The sequence below is a fragment of the Fukomys damarensis genome, unplaced genomic scaffold, assembly GCF_012274545.1.
Source record: "Fukomys damarensis isolate Sample0158 unplaced genomic scaffold, DMR_v1.0_HiC HiC_scaffold_13, whole genome shotgun sequence".
Taxonomy (NCBI): domain Eukaryota; kingdom Metazoa; phylum Chordata; class Mammalia; order Rodentia; family Bathyergidae; genus Fukomys; species Fukomys damarensis.
Genome location: NW_022900925.1, coordinates 24,632,389 through 24,657,931, shown reverse-complemented (window position 1 = coordinate 24,657,931; position 25,543 = coordinate 24,632,389). Strand labels below are relative to the sequence as shown.

Below are 25,543 nucleotides of genomic sequence, written 5' to 3'. Positions count from 1 at the left end.
TTTTTTTTTTTTGTACTGGGGATCAAACTACAACCTTGCACTTGCAAGGCAGGTGTGGTGCCACTGAGCCATATCCCTGGCTTCTTGCTTCTTTTTCAATAAACTCTTCATTAGCTATTTTTTTCTTTCCTCAGTGACTTGAAAATGCTTCTTTTGTCATATGTTGTTACATATACTAAGGTCTGTTTTAATTTTATATGTGGTGGTAGAGAATTTGATTTTTCCTTATTTTCTTGGGGATACTAACACCTAAAAGGCAGTATAGCCCATTAAGAGCTTCATTATTATATAAAGAATGTAAACATTGTAATAAAGAACTAAAATAAATCATATCAAAAATTATGAGAAACTTAGAACCTAGAACCTCAATTCATTTCCTCTTCTAAGTTCTGCATCATAAGATGTATAATTTAAAAAGGATTAATCTTTACCTGTTTTTTATGAAAAGGTTTTAAATTGTCCATTTTATACTTTTTCTTATATCTTGTTACATTATCTTCAAGAAGCAGTATAGTGTAAGAATGAAGATGTAGGGACAAACTGCTGGGGTCAGATTTCCTAATTGTACGATTTTTAAACTGACTATTGAACTCTTTATGCCTCAGTTTCCCTACCTGTGAGAAGATAAACTGACTTATGAAAAATAGTGTGTACAATACTTGGCTCATATAAAATCTATAAGGATTAAATGCTATTTTATTTGAACTGGTATCTGGCAATCCCTTTAGTTCATAAAAATTATTAATTTTCATCTTGAGGATAAGTTTGGTAAGATAAGGATGAAGCCAGTGAATCACTCCCGTTTCTTCCCTCAGCTCCCCACCCCTCCTCCATACTGGGATCTAACCCAGTGCCTCACACTAGGCAAGCACTGAGGCACTGAACCCCAGTCCCCTCTTCCTACAATTTAAATATAAACCCATTTTTACCTAGAAATATTAAACATCTCAGTACAGAAAATGCTGACATCTGTTACAGGGCATATTTTCATATCTTTTAGTATGATATATAATTTTCAGTTATTGAAGGTATATTTTCCAATGAAGAATACTTAAAATTGAATTTGATTGGTTTTATTCAGCTATTGAGTACAGGCAAAATTGTTATATAACTTGTTTTCATTTCTTCTACCTTATAAAAGAGCCTTAAGTTTAGTAATGATGAGTCAGTTATTTTTGTAAGAAGCTAAGTTTTTATCTCAGTGTTTTTGGAGCAAGTGTATATTTATCTTGATAACTGTAAATCAGATCCAAATCAAAAGTTTATCACATTGTTTAGCTCACAAATAGGAATTTGGTTATAAATTCTCGAAATTGTTTTCTCTGTGTTTTTCTGTGTTTGGTTTAATAGACAAGTGAATATGACAGTGATTAATAGTAATGAATTTTACTGTGAACATTCCCAGAAGCTCTTATTTTTTTGTAGCTGAAAAACAAAATATTTCCAGGAATAGCAAAACTTTCCTTGTGAAGACTTTAGTGTTAATATAATATGCAGCCATTACATGAAGATAACATTTCTGCCTGCCCTTTCTAGGTGTGTCTTTCTAATCAGGCTTCAGGGATTTTTTGCAGTAGCCTTTATGGATCTGCATTAATATATGCACCTTATTTGATCTAGTCTCTGTTATGACTAATGATTTATGCCAGGAGTGTGCTGAATTTGTAGTATGTTTTCCATGAACAAAGTTGACTGCCTTATTTGGAGAATGAACTCTAGACTTTGACCAGTTTTTGAACCCCCTGCACCCCATTGTCATCAGCTGAGCTAAGTGTTAAGTATCTAGACCATAAAGTGAATTAATATATCAAAATTCTTCCTAAGGTACTGTTACATATATAGCATATATAAACCTAAGACACTATTATTTATGGCATTTGTTGAAATTAAGGCAGGGGAGAAAAGGGCAGTAGTTTGTCTCATTTTAACCATAACACATTTATTAAAATATTCTTCTAAGTAACAATTCTAAAAGGTAAGAATGTACAAGTGAATATGACATTTTTAGGAATCCTGCCGTCCTTTATTGCTGTAGATACGTGGTACTGTTAGGGTACTTATGAAGTATCACGTCTAGAAGCGATTTACAGTTCTCGATGGTTTGAAGAAGCACCACTGGAGTATATTAACCAGCTGTATTTTCTGGACAATGTCTCTGTTTTTATTTTTGTTTTATTTACTTATTTTGTGATGCGAGGACCAAATGCAGGGCCTCAGACATTCTAGGCAAGCACTGTATCCCTGAGCCTCATCCCAGCCCCTTATTTTGATGTGTTTAACCATCCAGTTTTATTTAAGGAAAAAGTTTATGATTTTAAGGTTTTTTTTTTTTTTTAGTTTCTTGACTAATAGGTTTTATGTTTATTTAATAAGCATATGATTTTATTGGGCTTTATGGTATATACCAAGTTCTAGGTACCATTCTAAGTTTTTTTTGTAAGTATTAAGTTTTAACAATTATGTACAACTATTTGTTACATTTCTTGTAAGCATCTTTCTTGATATTATGTACTCAAACCGACTGACTCAGATTCATTAAAACTATGCATTAAATCTATCAATTTTATTCAAGTAAAGTAGAAATTAAATTTTTAAAATTTTAATTATTTATTTGTAACAGGCCAATACAGTACAATACTTACAGTAGTATATGTTATACAAAAATTTACTTACAGTGTGTTATATATACAAAATGCTATTTTCAAAAGTTATACTAGTCTCAAGAGCTAGTTTAACTCCCCTTAAGAAAGAAGAAAAACTTTTAAAAATGGAGGGAAGGTTATAAACTTTAAGATAAATTTTCATTTTTTATTTCAGCTTTACCAGCAGGGACGATTATGTCAATTGGGTAGTGAATTTTGTGAATTGGAAGTTTTTGCTAAAGTATTGAGAGCTTTGGATAAAAGGTAAGATCTTTTATGTATTTATTTATTATTAAGTTTATTGGTACATTTTAGGTATACATTATGATCATATTCAAACTGTGCTGCTAGAAACATGGGTGTATGTCTATCACTGTGGTATGATGTTTTTAATTCTTTTGAGAAGATACCAAGAAAGGGAATAACTGGGTCAAATGGAACCTCCAGTTTTAGTTTTTTGAGGAATCGCCACACTGATTTCCATAGTGGTTGCAAAAGATAAGTTATTTTTAAAAACTGATAAAATAGCCAGGGATTTAACTTAGTGGTTCCACTGCCTGACTCATAAGCGCAAGGTCCCAAATTCAATCCCTGGTACCAGAAAAAATAAAAAATAAAAACAAAACAAAATTGGTAAAATATACACAACATTTTAAACCATTTTTAAGTGTATAATTCAGGAACATTAAATACATTAACCTTGTTATGCAACAATACACTATCCATTTACAGAATGTTTTTATCATCCCACACAAAAACTGTGCCCATTAAATGTTAACTTACCATGTCTTCCTCCCCTAGTGCTGCAACTGCCTTTCTGCTTTGTCTGTGTGAGTGTGAATACTCTAGGTGTGTCCCACATAAGTGTAAGCCTATATTTGTCCGTGTTGGTTTTATCTTATTTATCATAATGTTTTTAAGGCTCACCTATGTGATAACATGTCAGAATTTCTCTTCTCTTGTGTTGGGATTTGAACCCAGGGCTTTGTGCATGCTAGGCAAGGTCTGTACCACTGAACTCATACCACCCCTGCCCTCATTCCTACAAAAAGCTAGATAATCCACTGTGTATGTATGTTACATTTTATTTATCTGTCAGTGGTTATTTGAGGCATTTCTACCATTTGGCTAATATAAATAATACTTCTGTCAATATAGGTGTTCAAATAACTCTCTGAATTACTGCTTTAAATATTTTGGGGAGTTATATATACCAAATAGCTGGGTTGTATGTTATTTCTGTTTTTAAGTTTTTAAGAAACTGCAATGCTATTTTCCATAAATTATTTTTTTATAAATTCATTTTAAAGTAGCATTCAGTTTTTACTATTTCTTACGTAATTGGAAAGTATTTGTTAAATATGATCATTTCAGAAAATAGAACAGATAGAATAATCTCACCTTTATAACTACAATGCTAATATACATGTATAAAATTGTTTCATTGAACTTGTTTTTTCCATACATTTGGTATTGTTTCTCTACATTATGTTGACTTACTTGCATTTGTTACCAGAACCCCAGAAGCTCTGTCATGCTTTTTCCAGTTACTAATTTCCCTGTCCCTGTTTGCATTTTGCTGTTCTTAGATAATTAGGTTTATATAGTTTTTTAGTCACTGGTTCCCCTCTCCTCTAGGTTTGTTTTGCTCATTTTAGATGGATTCATATGCCCTTTTATGTGTGGCTTTTTTTTTTTTTTTTTGCTCAATATTTATGAGAATCACCTTTGTGTACTTTGTTCATTCTCATCACTTTATATATGCAGTGCTCTGTTCTATATCATTATTCACTAACACTTGAGTTGTTTCATTTTTACCTATTATGAATAGTGCTAGCCATAGGTATAGTGGCACATGACTGTAATTCTGGCACTTAGGCTGAGGCAGGATACCAAGGACTGTATACCAAGACCCTGTCTCCAAAAATAAAAAAACAAAACAATAAAAAGTATCGTAGGGCCAGGGATTTAGCTCAGTGATTCTGCCACCTGCCTTGCAAGCATAAGGACCCTAGTTCGATTACTGGTACTTAAAAAAAAGAAAAAGTAAAAGTATCGTCTCAGTGTTTGTAGAGTCCAAATGAAGCTTGGTGACAAAAAGGATAGATTTTTGTTCATCCAGTTCCATCTCCTTTGGAAAGTTAATACTCTGGCAGGTTAGTTTTTAGAATTCAAGAAGGGAGACTGAATTCATCTTGCCCGCTGTAAGTATTATGAAGTAGGAGATGACCTGATCTGTGATCTTACTCTTTTGCATTGTTCCCTAAATTTGCTTTCATTGTCATTCCTTTTTCATAAGCCACAAATCTAAAAGAATAAGAATATGCTTTCACAAAATACTGCTGACCTCTAATATTAATATTGTCAAGTTGCTTCATTTGTTTAGCAAATTAAATAAGTACTTATTGAATGTCTACTACTGTATGTGATAGCTACTGTTCTAGATGCCAGGAGTACAGCAGTGGATATGAACTTCAAGGTCCCTTCTTCATGGAGTCTATATTTTTATAGAGGGATAATAAGATAATTAGAGGCGTAAATTAAATGAATTTAGCATTCAAGGACAACTGAAGTGGCCCATATACTAAGACTATAGAAAAACCTTTTGGTTACTTAATTAAAATTAGTGACATACAAGAGTGATGTATTCCTGTAATCCCAGCACTCGGGAGTCTTAAGGCAGGAGAATCTCTGCAAGTTGGAGGCCAACCTGGGCTACATAGTGAGTTCAAGGCATTGCATAGCAATACCCTATCTCAAAAAATCCAAATATAAATAACTCTATTAAAAAATAGATAAGATCTCATTCAACCTTGGCAAAGGAAGACTATAGAAAAGGTTTTTTAAAATACTGTTTAAAGGAAGGTTAGCTTTCTGTGATTTGAATGATTGCCGTTCTGAATATGGCCATTGTAATAGGTTTAGTGGAATACCTCTTTGATCTCTTGCATTATTTTTCACTATTCCAAAGCCTTTACCTGGTAAGTGTTATTTGTGAGATTAAAAGCAAATAATCTGATCTTTTTTCCCTTTATCCAAAGTGGTTCTCCTGTTATTTACAGTTTTTTTTTTTAATTTATGGGTTTCGATTCACATATAATAGAATTTGCCATTTTAAATTAACACCCAGTAGCTTTTAGTATATTCACAGACTTTACAACCATCACTATCTTAATTCCAAAATACTATCTTGCCCCAAAAGGAAACCAATAACAGTCACCTTTATTTTCTGTCATCCTTGGATCCTGGTTGACCATTAATATTTACGTCTCTGGATTTGCCTATTCTAGATATTTCATATATATGCGTTCATACCATATATGGTCTTTTTATTGACTCTTTCACTTAACATTTTAAAAGATGTTGTTTATGTCCACATTTTTTTTTTTTAAAGACAAAATCTTACTATGTAGTTCAGGCTGGCTTGAAGTCATTTGTAGCCCAGGCTGACCTTGTACTCCCGGTGATCCTCCTGCCTCAGCCTCCTGAGTACTGGGATTACAGGCATGTGCCACCAGACCTGGCCTACTTTCTTTTTTATGGTTGGATAAATTTCCATTGTAAGGATAATACTGTGTTTTACTAATCCAGTCATCTGCTGATGAATATTTGGGTTGTTTCTACCTGTTTGTTTTTTTGTTTTTTGGGTTTTTTTTTACACACAGTGCCTCAGTATGTCCCCAGCCTTTTTTATTTTTGAGGCAGGCATGCTAAATTGTTTAATCTGGTCTCAATCTTAGGATCCTCCTGTCTCAGCTTCCTGAATTGCCGAGCTTAAAGGCATGTACCACCTTGTCCAATTTGCCAACACTTTTAAAAAAATTATTATAGCCATTCTGTTGGGTATGAAATAGTGTCTTACTATGGTTTTGATTTATATTTCCCTAATCACCAATGATTGTAAGCATATTATCTTGTGTTTATTGGCTGTTGATACTTCTTTGGATATTTCTGCCTCAGCCTCCAGAGTAGCTGACATTGCATAACTGCACCTGGCTGGCCGTTTTAATTGGGTTGACTTTTTATTGTTGAGTTATAATTGATTTTTCAGAGCTGATTTTAAAAGTTAGCTTCATCTTTTGTTGCTATCAAGTTACATACTGTGTGCTTTTCCTGAGTGTTACAGAATCATTCAGTAATGAACTGAGTAAAGATACCAGGCTTTTTTTTTTTTTGTACTGGGGATTAAATTCAGGGCCTTTGCACTGGGGTACTTCCCAGTCCTTTTTATTTTTGAGACAGGGGCTTGAATTTGGGATCCTCCTTCCTCAGGCTCCCAAAGTGCTGGGACTGCACCACTCCGCCATCTCTCAGGCATAGCCTCATAATTTATAGGGCAAACACTTTGTCTCATTCCATCTTGGAAATCATGGTGGTACATTATTCTTTTAAAGAGAAATCAGCTTTTTAAAAAGACAAAAATAAGATGTCTCTGTCAAATAATCTTTCCTTCTCTTTCAGACATTTGCTTCATCATTGTTTTCAGGCTTTGATGGATCATGGTGTTAAAGTTGCTTCAGTCCTGGCCTACTCATTTAGTAGACGGTGCTCTTACATAGCAGAATCTGATGCAGCAGTAAAAGAAAAAGCAATTCAGGTTGGCTTTGTTTTAGGTACGTAACAGTAAAACTATGGGAGAGTTTTATCCTGTGCAGACTCAGAGTTAAACCTAACAATAAAGGTTTCTTTTGGGAGTTTCCCTAAGTCTGCACAGGGAGGTTATGAAGAAAATATCAGAAGAATGAGGCGTGTGATGTATTAGATATTTACGTCTGTGCCAAGCACTACAGTAGCTATTTAAATGGTATCTTCCTAAATCCTCCTTCCATTCCAGTGAAGTGGTGGTATTAATACTATTTCACATGACTCAGAAAGGTTGAGTGAGTAATCTATCACTTAGTAATGAGCTGAGTTAAAAAATCTTGTGACTGTATAACTGCAAAGCACATATCTTTCTACTCTGTCATGCTGTGACATGGACCTGAATCCTTTTGGAGCCTCGGTTTTTTCATCACTAAAATGAGGATTATTCTGAATTTCTTCATGGAGATGTTATGAGGGTAATGAAAATATGAAAGCTTTATATGCTGCACATACATGAAAGTATTATTTACTACTTGTGACATAAGGTTTTCAAAAATTTATTTTGTATGTTTCAGGCAGTTATTTTTTAAAGTTCTTGCTAACTTCTTAATTAAAAAAAAAAAATTATTTTGAGATTACTGGGGCCAGGGATTTAGCTCAGTGCTGCCGCCACCTGCCTCACAAACGCAAGGTCCTAAGGAAGGAAATTACTGTATAGTCACAGGAAGTTGTAAAAGGGAAACCTAGTGTCCTTTGAAACATTTCTCCAGTTTCCCCCAATGGTGACATCTTATATAACTATAGGACAATATAAAAACCAGAAAATTGATGTTGGTATTTAGACTACAGACTAGTTATCACCAGTTTTTGCATGCATCCATCTATGTGTGTGTGTGTGTTACTATGCAATTGGTTCCATATATTCATAACTGCCACCACTGCCAGGATAGAGTATTGTTTTTAGCCTGTCATATTAATGTGTGCAGGTGCATGTTTTCCTTCACGTGTGCATATGGTACAGACAGATTTTCATGTTAGTGTCAGAACTAACATTTCCTTCAGTCTTAGAGCAGTGTTTTGTCCCCTATTTGCTGTCACAACTTCAGAACATTTGTGTGTGTGGTTGTGGGTCAATGTTTATCAAACCCAGAGGCGCTCTACCACTGAACTATATCTCTAGCCTCTTTTTTATTTTTAGACAGGGTCTTGCTAAATTACCTAGGCAGTACTTGAACTTGTGGTCCTTCTGCCTGAGTCTTCCAGAGTGCTGGGATGTTTGCTACCACATCCAACTCTTTAAAAGCATTCTTTTTTTTTTTTCTTTTGGTTTTTTGATTTTTTTTGAGACAGGGTCTCACTGTAGTTGAGAATGACCTGGAACTCTCTATGTAACCCAGGCTGGTCTCGAACTCACAGCGATCCTCCTGCCTCAGCCTCCCGAGTGCTGGGATTACAGGGGTGCACCACCATGCCCGGTTCTTTTAAGAGCATTCTTTTATGAAAAAGAATGTCTCTGAAAATAGTGTTGGTGAATTTGGTTAATAGACTCCCATCCAAGTACTAATCAGACCTGACCCTGCTTAGCTTCTGAGATCAAGTGCATTCAGGTGAGATCAAGTGCATTCAGGGTGGTGTGGTGCAGACTGAATTTGGTTAATTGTAAGGATGAACAACAACAGAGCTGGGTGTGGTGGCACACACTTTTAATTCCAGTACTTGAAAGGCTGAGGCAGAGGCCTGCATTGAGGCCTGAACTATATAGTGAGACTCTGTCTCAAAGAAAAAGAAAGAATGGCATCCCTGTAGCTGTAGGTGGTCACGTAAAAATCTGTGTGGGAGAAATTTAGTGCCAAGGTAAATAAGAGATAGGGAAGCTTGAGGCTTTCTGTCAGCTCTACATTTACTTATACCAACCTGGCTGCTGAAATGAGAAAGAAATCTCAGAGATAGATACGGATCCTAGAAAACTCAGTTATGTCATCAATTTTAATATCTTAAAATTATCTAGAAAATTAAAATTTTTCATTCTAGAAATATACAGTGATAATTTTTTAAGTAACAACCTTATTGAGATATAATTGATATGGTATACAATTGGACTATATAAAGTATACATTTCAGTGGTTTTTAGTACGTCACAGAATTATTCAAACATTACCACAGTTAAGCTTTAGAGCATTGTCATCATCCCCAGAAGAAATTCACACTCATTAACAGTCATTCCTCATTTCCCTCCCACCCCGGGCAATTGTCGGTTTGCTTTGTTTCTGTAGACTGCCTATTCTCGACATTTCATATGAACAGACTCAGAAAATATATGGACTCTCTGACTAGCTTGTTCCATTTAGCATAACATCTTCAAGGTCTGTCCATATCATAGTGTGGAAGTAGAGTTTAATACAACAACTTTTTATCCAAGAAGAGACCCCAAAAGACAAAAAGGGAAAACTAGGGTATTGTGAACAGTACCATCTCCAAGACTCTGATGCTAAGTTGGTACCACTGCCTGTGAGCTCTGAAAAGGGGGCCCATCAGAGGGAGCCTGAGAGTTAGAGACTGGCTAGCTGTTCTGATGTTGCTGACAGAGTGCCGTGAAACTGGTTTTGCAGAACTGCACCTGGAATTGACTATTGCTTACTGGAATGAACTGCGGCCACTGGAGTAAAGAATCATACCCTAGGGTGTTCCTGTCCACAGTAGGAAGGAGTGTTCCTTGTTCTTGTCTTGAAATCCTTCCTGTTGGTGGAGCCTGACAGTCAGTCAGCTGGCTAAGGAGAAAAGTAGTTTGCAGAAACATTGCCTCAGCATCAAAGAACAATCAAGGGGGGTAGATTTGAAGTTAAGAAAGAGCCTAATAACCTTCACATCATGCAATATATTTTTAGTACAGATAACTGTATTATTCTAGTCTTTTTGTAAGGGCCCTCGATTGTTCTAAAGCATAATTTTCTCCAGTAAAATATCTGTTTGATTACATGTAGCTTTAATTAAACACATGTCTAAGCAGAGTGCAGTATTTTGTTGACTCAAACATTATTTAGGGGGAGGACATTGAGACAGGGCCTCTCTATGTAGTTCAAGGCCTTGAACTCGCAGCGACCCTCCTGCCTCAGCTCAGAGTGTGGGGATGACAGGGGTGCGCCACCACATCCAGCTGACTTAGACATTGCCATTATGACAGGCCATATTATTTGTAGAAAATACTATCAGTTTTATTATCTCATAAGTTGCTAATTTCAGAGAATTAAAAATATAAAATATATGTGCTTTAGGATTTAAAAAAACAGTATATTACTTTATTTTCTGGTTATTTTAATCCATCGAGTATTCTTAGAGGCTTACAACTCTTATTTAAGGTCTCATCCTAATTCCTCTAATTCAAAACTTTTTAATAAAAATCTGACAATTAATGTCTTTTAAATTTTCACTTATTTTTGGTGCTGGAGATTGAATCCAGGACCTCACCTGTGCTGTGCATGTATTCCGCCACTGCAGCGACATTCCCAGCTTCAAGCTCAGCACAGTTCAGATAATATTCACTATCAATATGGCATTTTAGCTTTTGGCAGTTTACTAAATGAAAGTTAACTGCTTTTTCTTGTCCTTCAGGTGGCTTCCTTTCAGACGCAGGCTGGTATAGTGATGCCGAGAAAGTTTTTCTGTCTTGCCTTCAGTTGTGTACTCTACATGATGAAATGCTCCACTGGTTTCGAGCAGTAGAGTGCTGTGTGAGGTAGGTTGGACCAGAACCTATAATTATGTCCCTACTAGCTTGTATAGTTTTAGCTCATCTACTTACCTGCCAGTGTTTAAATAAATCTCAGAGGTAATACTTATGTGTCGTAGTTTCAGTATCCTAGCCTCTTCTTCCCACCTCCAAAATACAGTTAAATCTTGTTACTTTTCCATAGAGTCTATGTATTTATTTATTCAGTGGGTGTTTATTAAATGCTTGTGTGCTAGTAACTGTGTGAGGCAGTAGATGCTTAAAAAAAGTCAAGAAATGTACTTTTTTCTTGGGTATAGTTGGTACTCTTGCTTTATTTACATTTCCATTAATTGCACACAAAATTAGTATTTTACTTAGAAATGTTTTCCTTAAAGATAGGCTTATTCATTTATTTATTTAGTAGCAGTACTTAAAGGAAAGGCAAGGCGATCTAGAAATATCTCAGCCTTTATCGTCCTTATTTTTCCTGTGTATGTGACATGTAGCTCTAGCTATTTTGATAAAGGGTTCCTCTCTTCTCCCTATTTTGATTTGGACAGCCTTCCTTACTCTGTCTGCCTGCTTGCCTTCCTTTGTTTTTTGTGAGGCAGTCTCACTGTGTTGCCTTTTCACTCAGGTTGATCTCAAACTTAGAATTCTCATATCTCTGCCTCCTAAGGTATGTCCTATTGCACTCTAATGATTCAACATTTCTTTTTGTTTGTTTTTTCTTTTGTTATTTTGAGACGGGGTCTAACTGTGGTTCAGTATGGCCTTGAACTCACTATATAGTTTAGGTTGGCCTTGAACTCAGCAATCCTCCTGCCTCCGCCTCCCAAGTGCTGGGATTACAGGCTTGCACCACCAGGCCTGGCAGGTATTTTAGAGACAATTTAGTTAAATGCAGACTCTTTCAGAGATAGAATATATATTTTTCTATAAAACCATTTTGACCTAAGCTGTTATTGAGTAAAGCTGTCTTTTCTTCCTGTATTTCAGACTTTTGAGGATTTCATTTGTCCTTTTTTATGCAAGGCTTTCCTGAAATATTCAAATCCTAAAGATAAATTTATAATGTTTTAGAAATACTTTATGATAAATCATAGGATTTTATGCAGAAACTGTAAAGGAATTGGGCCTATAAATTGTTGTACTGATGAAAATAATCCATCTTCTGTTTACTAGATTGCGGGGGTTCTTGGGCTTAAACCCAAGGCCTTTGCACTGAGGTCTATCTTTAACCCTTTTTCCTTTTTATTTATTTGTTTATTTTATTTTGAGTCATGGTCTTGAGAAGTTGCCAAATTACCGAGGCAGGGATCTTCCTACCTCAGTCAACCGGAGTACTGGGATTACAAATGTATGCTGCTGTAGCCAGCTTAGACTACTTTATATGAGATTTGAGAGTAGAAATATTTCTGTGTACATCAACTAGTTTATTTGGAACAGAAAAGCCACTAGCATTTTATTTTCATATGTGTTTGATTTATTTTGCCCATATACTTGTTTCTTCTAATTTTAAGGCTGCTATATAAATTTTGCTTTAGCCTAACCCAAATTCTTTAGCATTGGTATTTGGATTCACAAACTTACTTTTTTCCACAATTCTGGTTGCAACTGAATTTTAAGCATATGCTCTTATCATTGGGTTTGCAACTGTACTAGGCAAGAAGAAGAGAAGGTCAAAAGGCTCATTATTATTATTATTATTATTATTATTATTTTGATACTGGGAATCAAACTCAGGACCTTGGCCTTGCCAAGCAGGCTCAGTGCTGCTAAGCTACATCTCTGGCCTGGGAACAAACTTTTCAAACTGTGCACACAAAATTGATTCCTTGAATGAACTCTGAAGTCTCTGTTAAGAAAGAAATGAAAGAGAATATTGAGATAATACAGTGAATAATAACTTGGCTGTCTTTGGGATTTATTTGCACATGTATACTTGCCAAATTCTTGGTTATTACGGATGTGTTTAGTATAATTTATATTTTTGTTACCTACTAAGTATTATTTGAAAAATGATTAAAATTTTCAGTTTAGCCTTTTTTAGTCAGAAGGACATTTAGGGTACTAATTGATCATGTGTTTAGTTAAATTGGAAAAGAACCATTTTGCAGAGTAGATACTAATGAAATCCTTTGGCCAATCCCATGGGCTTGAGCGTGATGCAAGAATGAGTGTGTTCTTCAGTTCAGTATTATAAAGGCAGTTTCTAATCTTGGGCTGGCATTGAAAGGGAATAAATGTCAGGGAGCCTTCTTGGCCTCCTGTGGTTAAACCTGGTACCGTTTTTTAGTCCTTTTTTATTATAGATTCTGTGTGTTTCCCTTTACTTGCTTCATTTAATAATTTTGTTTTTTCTGCGTACGGATGTCTGTTGCAAAGAAAATACAAAAAACCATGAAGAGGAAAATAAATATTGTGCATAACCTCTTGCCTAGAAATAACTGCAATTACTATGTAGTGTAGATGTCCTTCAGTATCCGTGAATGCATATTTCTAGGACTCCCATGAGTACTGAAACTGACAGGCATTCATGCCTCTTCTATAAGATGGCATAGCATTTGCATGTAACTTAGGAAATTCCTTTCTGTACTTCTGAACAATACCCAGTACAATGTAAATGCATTGCAAATAGTTGTTATGCTATATTGTTTAGAAAATGTACCTATTTCTGTGCTTCTTATTCTGTCTTCCCTCAAAATAGTTTCCATCCATGGAGTACTCAGATATGCAGGGCTGACGGTATTAGTGCATTTTCTTGGAATATAACCACCGAAAAGCTCCTCCTTAACCCCCCTTCCAGCTTTTTCTCTGGGATTGATCAGTCCATGTGAGCATGATTTGTCTGAAGTCATTTAAGAGCAGAGATCGTCTTTGGGTTTCTGAGGGTGAGACAGAGCAAACATACTTTTAAATCCTTTTTTAGCTGGGTGTGGAAGAGCACAACTGTGATCCAAAAGCTGAAGCAGGATTGTAAGTTCAAGCCCAGCCTGGGCAATTCAGTGACTTCTGTCCCCAAAATATGAAAAAGGGCTGTGTCTGTCAGTATGAGGGCCCTGGGGTCAGTCGCTATTACTGCCAAACAAAAGAAAATTCCTTTTCTATTATTTATTTTTAGATCATGGACATGTATTACCTCAATACTTTTTTTGTTAATATTTTTAAATGAAAAAAAATTTCATGAACTGTTGGGAGAAAGACTTGAATCTAGATCAAGAGAGAACCACGTCCTAGGTGGTTTGAATTGTCTGAAATCCAAAGATAAATAAAAGAATATTGGGCTGGGGACTACTTAGTGGTTCCACTACCTGCCTTGAAAGCGCAAGGACCTGAGTTTGATCCCCATACCAAAAAAAAAAAAAGAACTTTAACTTATACTAAGACTTGATATACTTGCATGTATCTTTTGTTTGTTTTGGGGGTGTTTTTTTTTGGTTTTTTTTGTTTTTTTTGTTGAGACAGGGTCTCACTATGTAGTTGAGACTGACCTGGAACTCACTATGTAGCCCAGGCTGGTTTTGAACTCACAGTGATCCTCCTGCCTCAGCCTCCCGAGTGCTGGGATTACAGGCATTGGTACCTGGGACAGAACTCGGGATTTTGTACTTGCAAGGCAGTAGGTGGAACCACTGAGCTAAATCCCTGGCCCTCCTTGCGTGTATCTTATCTGAGGAGAAAACTCAAGGAGTTTCTCTGTAACCAAATAAAAGTTAAATAATAAGAATTCTCAAGAAGGGGGAAAATGGTATAGAAAAAACAGTGGTAAATTTAGTGAGTATTTTAGTATATGCCTTCCATGTAAATGGAGTAGGAAGAGAGAGAACTAATTGGGAGTTTTTATAAATTTTAAGTATGAATGTTTTTCAAACTGAAGGTAAAAGAAAAAATTTTCAAATAACATAAAACTCTGAAATTCTCCAGAACATGTTCTTAAACATTAAGATAAAATTTTTTTTCGCACTGAAAACCGTTGCTTAATTAAAGAGTGTTGCCCTGCAAAGTCTCCCATTTTATGTGATGTTCATTCAAATTCATTATTTTATTTGTTTGTTTGTTTGTTTGTTGTTTTTTGTTGTTGTTTTAAGACAGGGTCTCACTCTGTAGTTGAGACTGACCTGGAACTCATTATGTAGCCCAGGCTGGTCTTGAACTCACAGTAATCCTCCTGCCTCTGCCTCCTGAGTGCTGGGATTACAGGCATGCACTATCACACCAGCTTTTTTTTCCTCAAGTTTTTAAAGATTACTTCCCAAAGTGATCCGTAAGGGCTGGGCTTGTTGACTCAAACGTGCAATCCTAGCATTCTGAGACTGAGGTAGAGCATTGCAAGTTCAAACCTCTCCTGGGTAATTTAGCAGCTTAGTAAGACCCTGTCGCAAAGTTCAAAAGGAAAAATTATCCAGTCAGTGGTTCATTTGTAGAGAGTACAGATATTTCCACTTGCCATAGAGGAATGAAAAAGTATAATAGTACTAATGTTTTGCAAATAGTTGCTGGAAGCTTTGGAGAAGTTTTAGTTTTTGCAGTCCTGGGGATCAAATCCAGAGCTTAATGTGTGTTAAGCAAGCGTTTTACCACTAAATCCCCAGCCCCTTTAAAATTTTATTTTATTTTTTCCCATTAAGTTTATTGGCACATTAAAGCAAACAATACAGTTACATTTATCATTGGAATCTTGTACCTTTACCTAATATGTCTTGTTTATTTTTTCCCACATACCCTACCCTCCCTTCACCCCTTTCACCCTTCCCTGTTAAAATTTTATTTTAGTTTGCAACAGGTTTGCTAAGTTGTCCAAGATAGGCTCAAGCTTTCTGTCCTCCTCATCTCTGTAATAGCTGGGGTTGCAGGAATGTCTTCCTCTTCCTTAGCTAGAAAAAATTTTGATGATGTCATCCACAGGATCAAAGTAACTGATTTTTAGAAAAGTTAAAGTTTTACTCTGAAAGTTTTATCTGAGACTAACTTGAGATGACTCCAGTGGTAGTTACAATGATCGTGTATATTTAAGAAACATATCAGTAGTTTAAAGAAATTGTTTGTATAAATTGTAAAAAGAAAGACAAATTTCCAAAAATGTTAATGGACCTAACTCTATTATAAGCTTTAAAGTGTTACCATGTACATCCCTACAATTTGATACATTTTCATTCAGTTAGCAAAAATATTTTAGGCTCATGTTATTATATTCAGATCACTTAGTAGTAGACATATATGAGAGCCTACTTTTAAAATATTAACAGTGTTATAAAGGTCTCATTGGGTGGGGTAGGAATGAGATCATTAATGATCAAATATTATCAGTGCTGTGGATGGCTATGTGTAATGACTTATATAGTGGAAAATGTGGTGAGACTCCCAAATTTGAATGGAATATAGGTAAGATTAGGGAAATCTAACCATCTTACATATAAACAAAGAATATAGTAAATAGCTAAGTATGATAAATTAAAAATAAGAACAAAAGATTAAAGCCAAATATGATTATCACCGTAACACATGTTAAAAGGTCTCAATTCCTCTACCTAAAGATTGCAATTCCCAAGAGGTCTGAAAAATAAAACATGGGTAGAATGGCATGTGCTATTTGGGAGGTGGAGACAGGAGGATTGCAAGTTTGGATATAGTCTCAAAAAATTGGTGCATTGGTGCTCAGAGTGTGTCTCAGTAGTAAAGCATGAGACTTTGATTCCCCAGTACTGCAGAAATGAAATATGAAAAATGAAATGAAATCGTGTATTAAGAAACACCCTAGAATAATATTAACAATAAAGAAGCCAGGCATGGTGGTGCCTGCCTATAATCCCAGCATTTAGGGAAGCTGAGACAGAAGGATCACAAGTTCAAGTCCCACCTCAGCACTTTAATGAGACCCTGTCTCAAAATTAAAAAAAAAAAAAAAAACCCTAGTGATACAGCTCAGTGGTAGAATATTCTTGATTTTATCTCCAGCATCACACACACAAAATAAGTAAATAAAACAAAGAATTCAGGGTAAAAACCATTACATGATATTTTAAAAGGACATTGGTAGTAGAATGTATAATTAACAAAAAAGTTATAACCGTTATTATCAAGTAAAATAGGATAAGCAGTGTACAGAGAATTTCATAAAAAGTGATGGGGCCGGGGATTTAGCTCAGCGGATCCGCCGCCTGCCTTGCAAGCGCAAGGACTGGAGGAGTTTGATCCCCAATACCAAATTTAAAAAAAAAAAAAAGTATATGATGTCCAGTGCTGCCAAGGTAGGTTAATTCAGAATTCATAGAGATTATCAAGTTTTTTCTGTCTGCTACCTATCCGTTATGTGCTGGTTTTATTTTTTGATCCATCAATTTTGTTTATTTTTATTTTTGTTTGGTTGGTTTGGTTTTTTTGTTTTGTTTTTTTTTTTGGTACTGGGGATCGAAATCGGGTCCTTGTGCTTGTGAACCAGGCACCAGAACCACTGAGCTAAATCCCCAGCCCTGGTTTGATTTTTTTGAGATAGGATCTCACTATGTAGTTCAGGCTGACCTTGAACTCACTATGTAGCTCAGGCTGGCCTCTAACTCACATTGATCCTCCTGTCTCAGACTCCTTAGTGCTTAGTTTACAAGTATGCACTACCACACCCGGCTGGTTTTGTCTTGGACTAGTTCTCCACTGCTTAGAAGCATGGTTTGAGGTATAAGAGACAGATTCCACATTGTCCAGCAGAAGAAAAACTTCCTTTCCCAACATTTTTTTAAAATCCCTTAAAGCAGGAAGCAAACCATCCCATAGATCTGCTCATGAGTTGTAAAAGCCAGAACCAGATCATTGGGTAATCTCTGAATCGGTCAGGGGCAAGAGGAATGGTATCCACCAGGAGCGTTTAAACTGATCAGAAGTAAGTTTAAATTTATCTCTGAGACCTATAAGAAAGAATTCAATGCTTGAACAGTCAGCAGTGCCTGCTACATTTCACAATTTCCTCCCCACCCTATAACCATTGCCAAGCTGATAAAGAAAGAAAGAAGACACAAAACATGACTCAGAACATTACTACCAACCTTACAGAAATAAAAATCCTATAAGCAGTTGTGCATCAACAAATTATATAATGTAGATGTAATAAATTCCTAGAAATGTACAAAATAAAGTGGTCCAAGAAGTAGGTTAACTGACCTATAACAAATAGAGACAGAATGAATAATCAAAAATCTTCTAACGGTCAAAGACTGGGAGAATTTACTGCCAAACATATAAAGAATTAGCACCAGTCTTTCTTAAACTCTTCCAGGAAGTTGAAGAATACATCTTTTTTTTTTTTTTTTTGAGAAAGGGTCTCACTATGTAGTTGAGACTGACCTGGAACTCACTGCGTAGCCCAGGCTGGTCTCCAACTCACAGCGATCCTGCTGCCTCAGCCTCCCGAGTGCTGGGATTACAGGCATGCGCCACCACGCCCAGCAAGAAGAATACATTTTAACTCATTTTAGGAGGCCAGCATTATACTGATATGAAGGCCCAAAAAGACTCACAAGATGATAGGCCAGTAAGTCCTGAGTAAAATACTAACAAAGCAAATCCAATAGGATATTAAAAGGAATTTATACCATAACCAAGTGAGATTTACTCTAGGAATGCAAGGGTAATTGAACATAAGAAAATCAATCAATGTAATACACCACCTTAATGGAATGAAGGGAGAGAAAACACAGTCATCTCCATTACCACAGAAAAGGCATTTGACAAAATTAAATATCCTTTTGTGATTAAAAAACATTCAGGAAACTAGGAATACAAAGGAACTTTCTCAATATGATAAAGAGCATTTATGAAAAACCTATGTAGTCAGTGGTGATAGATGATGGGATATTTTTCTCTTAGAATAGGAACAAGATACAGATGATTATTCTCATTAGTGACAATCAACATTATGTTGGAAATTTTAGCCAAAGTCATTAAACAGAAGTAACAAGCATCCATATTGAAAAGAAAAAATAAAACTGTATTCACCAAAATTTAAAACTTTCATATCAAAAGACCTTATCAAGAAAATGAAACACACACAGCCTATAGAATGGGAAAAAATAATAGTAAATCATTGGTTAGATAAGGATCTGGTTGGGCTGGGGGTTTAACTCAGTGGTGCCACAAAGACCCGAGTTCAATCCCTGGTACCAAAAATCAAACAAGCAAAAAAGGATAAGAATCTGGAATGTAGAATGTATCACGAACTACTACTCAACAATGCAGTAGACAACCCAATTTCAGAAGCAAGTGAAGAACTTGAATAGACTTTTTCTAAAAATATTTGTGACCAGTATATATGAAAAAATACTCCAGGGCCGGGGATTTAGCTCAGCGGTTCGGTGGCCTGCCTTGCAAGCGCAAGGACCCGAGTTCAATCTCCGGTACCAAAAAAAAAAAAAAACAACTCAATATCATTCATGGGAAATGTAAGTCAAACACAATGAGATGCCATTTCACACATACTGGGATTCTTACAATAAAATGTTGGGGCTGAAGATGTACCCTGGGTTTGATGCCCAGCATTAACAGCAAACACGTATTAACAAAGATGTGGAGAAGTTGGAAATCTTGTACACTGTTGATGATGTGAATATACATGATGGGGCTGCTGAGAAATACTTCAGCAGTTATTCAAAAAGCTAAACACAGAATTACACAGGACCCAACAATTTCATTCCAAGGTACAGGCCTGGAAAAATTTAAAGTAGAGACTTGATTTATATGCCAGTGTTTAAATGAACCAAAAGGTAGAAACAAGTACCTATCAGCATATGAATACATTAAGAAATTTTGTCCGTGTGTGTATGTGTGTGTAAATTATTCAGCCAGTTCTAATATACACTGCAAAATGAATGATCCTTGAAAATCTTACCCAAACGGAACTGAAAGAGACACAGGATAAATATGGTATGATTCCACTCAGGGTGTATCTAGGGAAATTCATAGAGAAAGTACACTAAAGGTTACCAGGGAGTAGAAGAGAATGAGAAGTTTTGCTTAATGGTGAGTTTCTTGGGATGATGAAAATGTTTTGGAAACGGATGGTGGTGATGGTTATATAACATGATATGTCTAATTAATGTCCCTGAATTCTGCACTTAAAAATGGTTTAAATGAGCCTGGCATGGTGACTCATGCCTGTAATCCCAGCACTTGGGGGGGCGGGCAGGGCTGTGTAGCCAGCCAGGGATACATCCTCAAGGCCAGTTTAAACTATATAGCAAGACCCTGTCTCAAAAAAAAAACAAAATAAAAGGATCATATGGCAAATGTTACATATATTTCCACACAGTTGAAAACATTAAACCCATACCAGTTTCTTTTCATTATTCAGTATTCTCCTTTCTGTCCTTTATTTCCAAAATTTCTTTTGTTTTATGCTAGGGATTAAATCCACGACCTCCACACATTTTAAATACTTGTACCATTGAGTATATCCCCAGCCATTTATATTGAACAATTTTCACTAATTCTTCAAAAATTTTAACTAGTTCTTAGAAAAAGACACCTGTAAAAAGGAAAGAGATTTTTTTTTTCCTAGCTTTGTTTTCAGTATAGCTTTGTTCTTGTCACTTGTCTGATGTGGATTAACTAGACATCTTGCTTAATCTTACAGTAAATATATTCAATAATGTTCATGATTTCTAAATTTGTATATTTTCCATTTCAAGTGATAAAGAGTTTGACTAGTTAAGTGGTATTTGCTGTTTAGAGTAGCTGTTGATCAGGTAAAATACTACACTTCCATGATAGCACCGTGGAAGAATCTTGACGTTATGCCTTTTTCTTAAGCTAAATATTGAGACAAAATTACACTACCAGTTGGACCAGAAATTTCTTGCATCCTGCTTAGTGTCAGCCCAGATGGACACACAAACCCTAAAGGGTGTCCATATGTTTAATTTGCCCTTTTGTTTCCGTAGAAACCAGCAGGGACTTGAAAAATATCAAGCTGTGCCTTTCTGGCATAAAATGTTTGGTTACCTCATCATATGCCGATTACTAAATACTTTCCAGAAATTGATATTTTAGGGAGTACTTGTGATGAAGGTCATTGGGAACACAGTTCTTAGCAGTGTGCAAATGAGAAGTGAGCGCTAGTCTTTCATTCTCTAAATTCACAACCTTGGCTTAGTTTTTCCTTTTTTCATTCATATCTCTATTACTAATATGAATCCTTCCCCCCCCCAAAGATTATTTTTTTCCTGGATTCCCTATCTTCTGTCCTAGTTGTTTTGTTTTTGTTTTTTGTGGTACCAGGGGCTGAACTCAAGACCTTACACTTGTGAGGCAGGTGAGATGCCACCAAGCTAAATCCCTGGCCCTTTGTCCTAGTTGTTTTGCTTCCACTCTTGGCTTTGCTATGATCTGTTCTTCACTTTGCAGTTAGACCAGTCTTTACTTAGAGTTGCACTTTCACATATGGTAGCCTTTAACCACATGTGACTATTTAATTTTAAGTTAATTAAAGTTCAGTTAATTAAAATTTAAAAATCATTCTTCAGTTACCCTAGGCATATTTCTAATGCTCAGTCGCCACTTATGGATACCAAATGGAGCAGCATAAGTATAAAACATTTCTCACATCTCAGAAGATTCTGTTAGTATCGTTTTAGATCTCAATCAAAACTCTGCATTTATTGTTATAAGGAAGTCTTTCTATTGTCTTTCTCATTTTCCTTTTCATAATCCTTTATTGAGAATACACTGCAGCCCAGGTGTGGTACACACCTGGAATCCCAGTACCCGGGAGGTTGAGGCAGGAGGATTGCTGCGAGTTCAAGCCCAGCCTGAACTACATAGTGAAACTCTGTCTCAATAAGTAAATAAGTAAATTAAATCTAACCACGTGCATTGGCCACCTATTTCTTGGCTACGCTGTACTTTACCCTGCTTAGACTCTTTGCACTTGCTGTTCTTTCAATTTGGAGCAATGTCACCACTGCCCAATTTTATCATCTTCATAACATCCTTAAATGAAAGCCTTACTTATTTGTGTTTGTTTACTTACCCTGCCATCCTTCTCCCTACTAGAATGTCAGTTTCATACGGTCATAGAATCTCCCTTTTTTAGCATTCAGTCTTGTATCTAGAAATCTGACCAGAATATAATAGGTAACCAGTTAATACTTGACTCTGATAGTCCCTCAAAAAGTCATTTGAGTACCGGGGATTTAGCTCAGTGGTGCCGCTGCCTTCCTCTCAAGTGGAAGGTCCCGAGTTCAGTCTCTGCTACCCCCTCCCCAATCATTTGAACTACCTTCCCCCCCCCACCCCAGATTTTGTTTTTATTTTGCTATGGTTGGGTTTTTGGCCTAGCTCTGGATTTAGGGTGGCCTTGACTTGGCAGTGATTCTCCCACCTCAGCCTCCCAAGTGGGCTTATAGGTGTGTGCCACCGCCTCTGGAGGATTTCCATTTTGGCAGATCAGTGTGCACTACTACTTGTTCATCTAATTGAATTAGCAATTTGACAATGAATTGACATTGACTCTCTATCAGTACATTGTTAGCATGAAAAGTTATCTGTATGCTAAAATATAATTTTTTGTCTTTCCATTTCCATTTTAATATAAAAATCCAAACTGGGAGTAGTGTTGTGCATTGGTAATCCCAACTATTTGGTAGGCTGAGGCTGGGGGATTATAAATTCAAGGTCAGCCTGGACACCATAGTGAAAGCCTGTCTAAAATATAAAAGGGGCTGAAATGGTAGCACAATGCAAAAAGGCTCTTGGTTGAATCTCTAGTACCACAGAATGAGTAAACAAATATGAACCCAGTTTCACACCACCATCCTATCGTAGCCTGATTATTACATGCATTTTAGCTTTGATTTGGATTTTATGTTGTGATTTTCCAGAATTTTGGATTAACCTTAGTATATTTTGTTTGAGGATTTTATTCTTTTTGGAAAGCAGATAACTGATGGATATCAGGAGGAGGTTATATAATGATAATGTATAATATTTGCTACCTTATTGATTGCTCCTTTCTCATCCATGCTCTTTAGTTTCTTTTGAAGTTATTCTGTTTTCCCCAACTATAAAAGGAATAATAGTGACTGAATTTTTTCTCATTTTCAATTATTAACTTAATATTTTTGATGTAGCTATAAAAACCTTTTTTTAAGTTTCTCTTGACTTTATACTCCTAAAGAATACTTCCCAACCTCTTCATACTTTTTGTGCACATGTGTTTGTATGTGTATGATTCTGGGAATTGAGTCCAGGGCCTTCGGCATGCTAGGCAAGCAGTCTACCACTGACCTACACCACAAGCCAACTTAGTTTTCTTTTAAATGTCTTTTATACCTCCTTCTCAAGCTAAGCATTTTCAGAAAATTGTATTGACCTGATATATAAACGTAATGTTCAAGTCAAAATTATTTGTCCAGTCCTAATGCTGTTCTCCTGTATTTAACGTATTTTTTGTTAGTAAATATTGGCCATACAGATTAATGGGTTTCATTTGTCAGATTCACACAGATACAATACCACACATCGATCATTTTCATTGCTCTTCTTGCCCTGCTCTCCCCTTATTTTCACATTTTTGAGGGGCATTCAGTGCATGTATTTTTTTTCAGTACATATATGTATATTTTTTTGGTTTTGGTTTTGGTTTTTTTGAGACAGGATTCTCACTTTGTAGTTGAGACTGACCTGGAACTCACTATGTAGCCCAGGCTGGCCTCGAACTCACAGCAGTCCTCCTGCCTCAGCCTCCCAAGTGCTGGGATTACAGATGTGCACCACCACGTCTGGCAGTACATATATTTTCATCATAACTATTACCCACCTTACAGGCCCGCCCCCCTGCTCCTTATTCCTATCCTGTTCTTTCTTGAATAGTGTATATCGATACAATCTATTGTTATCTAGCTTTTATTCTGACCTAAAGTATTTTACTATTCTTGAGTATCATTAAGTTATTAGCATGGTTGTACAATTACTTTTTGTAAAGAACTCTGGGTTTTTTTTTCTGCACAGAAAATAAAAAATAAGAGAAATAGCTCCTATTTTCAGTGAACTTACCTTACTGGAAAAATCAGCCAGAGAAGTATTTATGAAGCATCATAAAAGCAGTGGTAGCATGGTGCGGCACATGTCTGTAACCCTATCCTTTAAGAAGGGAGGCAGGAGCGTCATAGTAAGACCCTGTCTAAAAAGCAGAAACAAGAAACCCAAGGAAATCTTACACAAAAATAAGAATAGAAGGTAAAAGTATTTCAGGTTGATTTTTTTTCCCCTTATTTTCCTGGTTTCTTAGACTAAAAACTATGTTCGTTTTGGGGTTTGGAATGACAGAAAAAGAGTATTTTCTTAGATGTAGCACGTACTGAGTACACAAAGGATACAGAATATTTTCAGAAGATGGGTTTAAAACTGGCTGAGATTAATCTTGGTATGGTTTCCTGGAAGAATATATGCTATACTTCCTTATGGGTAATGGGTATTCACTAACCTGTTTGGGCTACACAGTTTTTTCTGATGCTACCTCCTTTCTTGAGTTTATGTTGTCATTTAAGTGCTACCTAGTGATTTTCAGAGGTAATATACTCCATCATTTTTGAACTATCAGGAATAGAGGATTGTTTGTTGTTTTGCAGGTTGCTTCATGTAAGAAATGGAAACTGCAAATATCATTTGGGTGAAGAAACATTTAAATTAGCACAGACTTACATGGATAAACTGTCAAAACATGGCCAGCAAGCAAACAAGGCTGCACTCTATGGAGAACTGTGTGCCCTCCTGTTTGCAAAAAGTCACTATGACGAGGTAAGTGTGTTTGAAGTACATTTCCTCAAATCCACCAAGTACCTATAAAACAGGTAAGCCAGGTGCAGTGCTGCATACCTGTAATCCTAGCACTCAAGAAGGAGAGGCAGGAGAATCACTGTGAGTTTGATCTATCCGGGGCTACAATAGTGAATTCAAGGCCTCCCTGAACTATATTAGAGAGATCTTGTATGAAACAAGTAAACAAACAAAAGAAAGCAAGAAAAAAAAACCCAGAAACCAAATCAAATAGTCTTCTATTATATGTCTTATGAATTTCATTTTCACATACTCAGTTTACTTAAAGTTGTACACATTTGTGGCCAGACATAGTGATACATGTGTGTGATCCCAGCCCTCAGGAGGCTGAGGCAGGAGGATTGCCAGGAGTTCACGGCCAGCCTGGACTACAAAGTGAGACCTTGTTTCAAAACTAAAAAGTTGTGCACAACACATTTGTAATGGAATACTTAAATTCAGATAAAAGTATTTGTGAGATGGATTTTATATATATATACACACACACACACACACACTATAGGGTCCTTTTCGTTTTGAACTGGACCTGTTTTTTAGTTGTGTTGGTTTTGTTTTTTGAGACAGGATCTCACCACTGTGTATCCCAGGTTGGCCTCAGACTCACGGCGATCCTCCTGAGTGCTGAGATAATAAGCTTGCGCCACCATGCTTTTGTACTCAGCTCTTGGACCAGTTGTTTCTGTGCCTAAATTGTTTTAATGGTTATACTCTTGTTAATAGATGCTTCTGATTAGCTTTATAGTTCTGGATAAACTCTCTTGACCTGAAAAGCATTCACTGCAGT

At 36.2% G+C, this 25,543-nt stretch overlaps 1 protein-coding gene across 1 annotated transcript in view; it reads left to right on the top strand.

Moving 5' to 3' along the window:
- Appbp2 (amyloid beta precursor protein binding protein 2) overlaps positions 1-25,543 on the top strand; it is a 62,363-nt gene that overhangs the window by 21,782 nt on the left and 15,038 nt on the right. The window contains exons 2-5 of the mRNA XM_010626758.1: positions 2,818-2,906; positions 7,104-7,255; positions 10,836-10,959; positions 24,552-24,720. Coding sequence (XP_010625060.1) covers positions 2,818-2,906; positions 7,104-7,255; positions 10,836-10,959; positions 24,552-24,720 — 534 coding nt within the window. The remainder of the gene's footprint in view (positions 1-2,817; positions 2,907-7,103; positions 7,256-10,835; positions 10,960-24,551; positions 24,721-25,543) is intronic.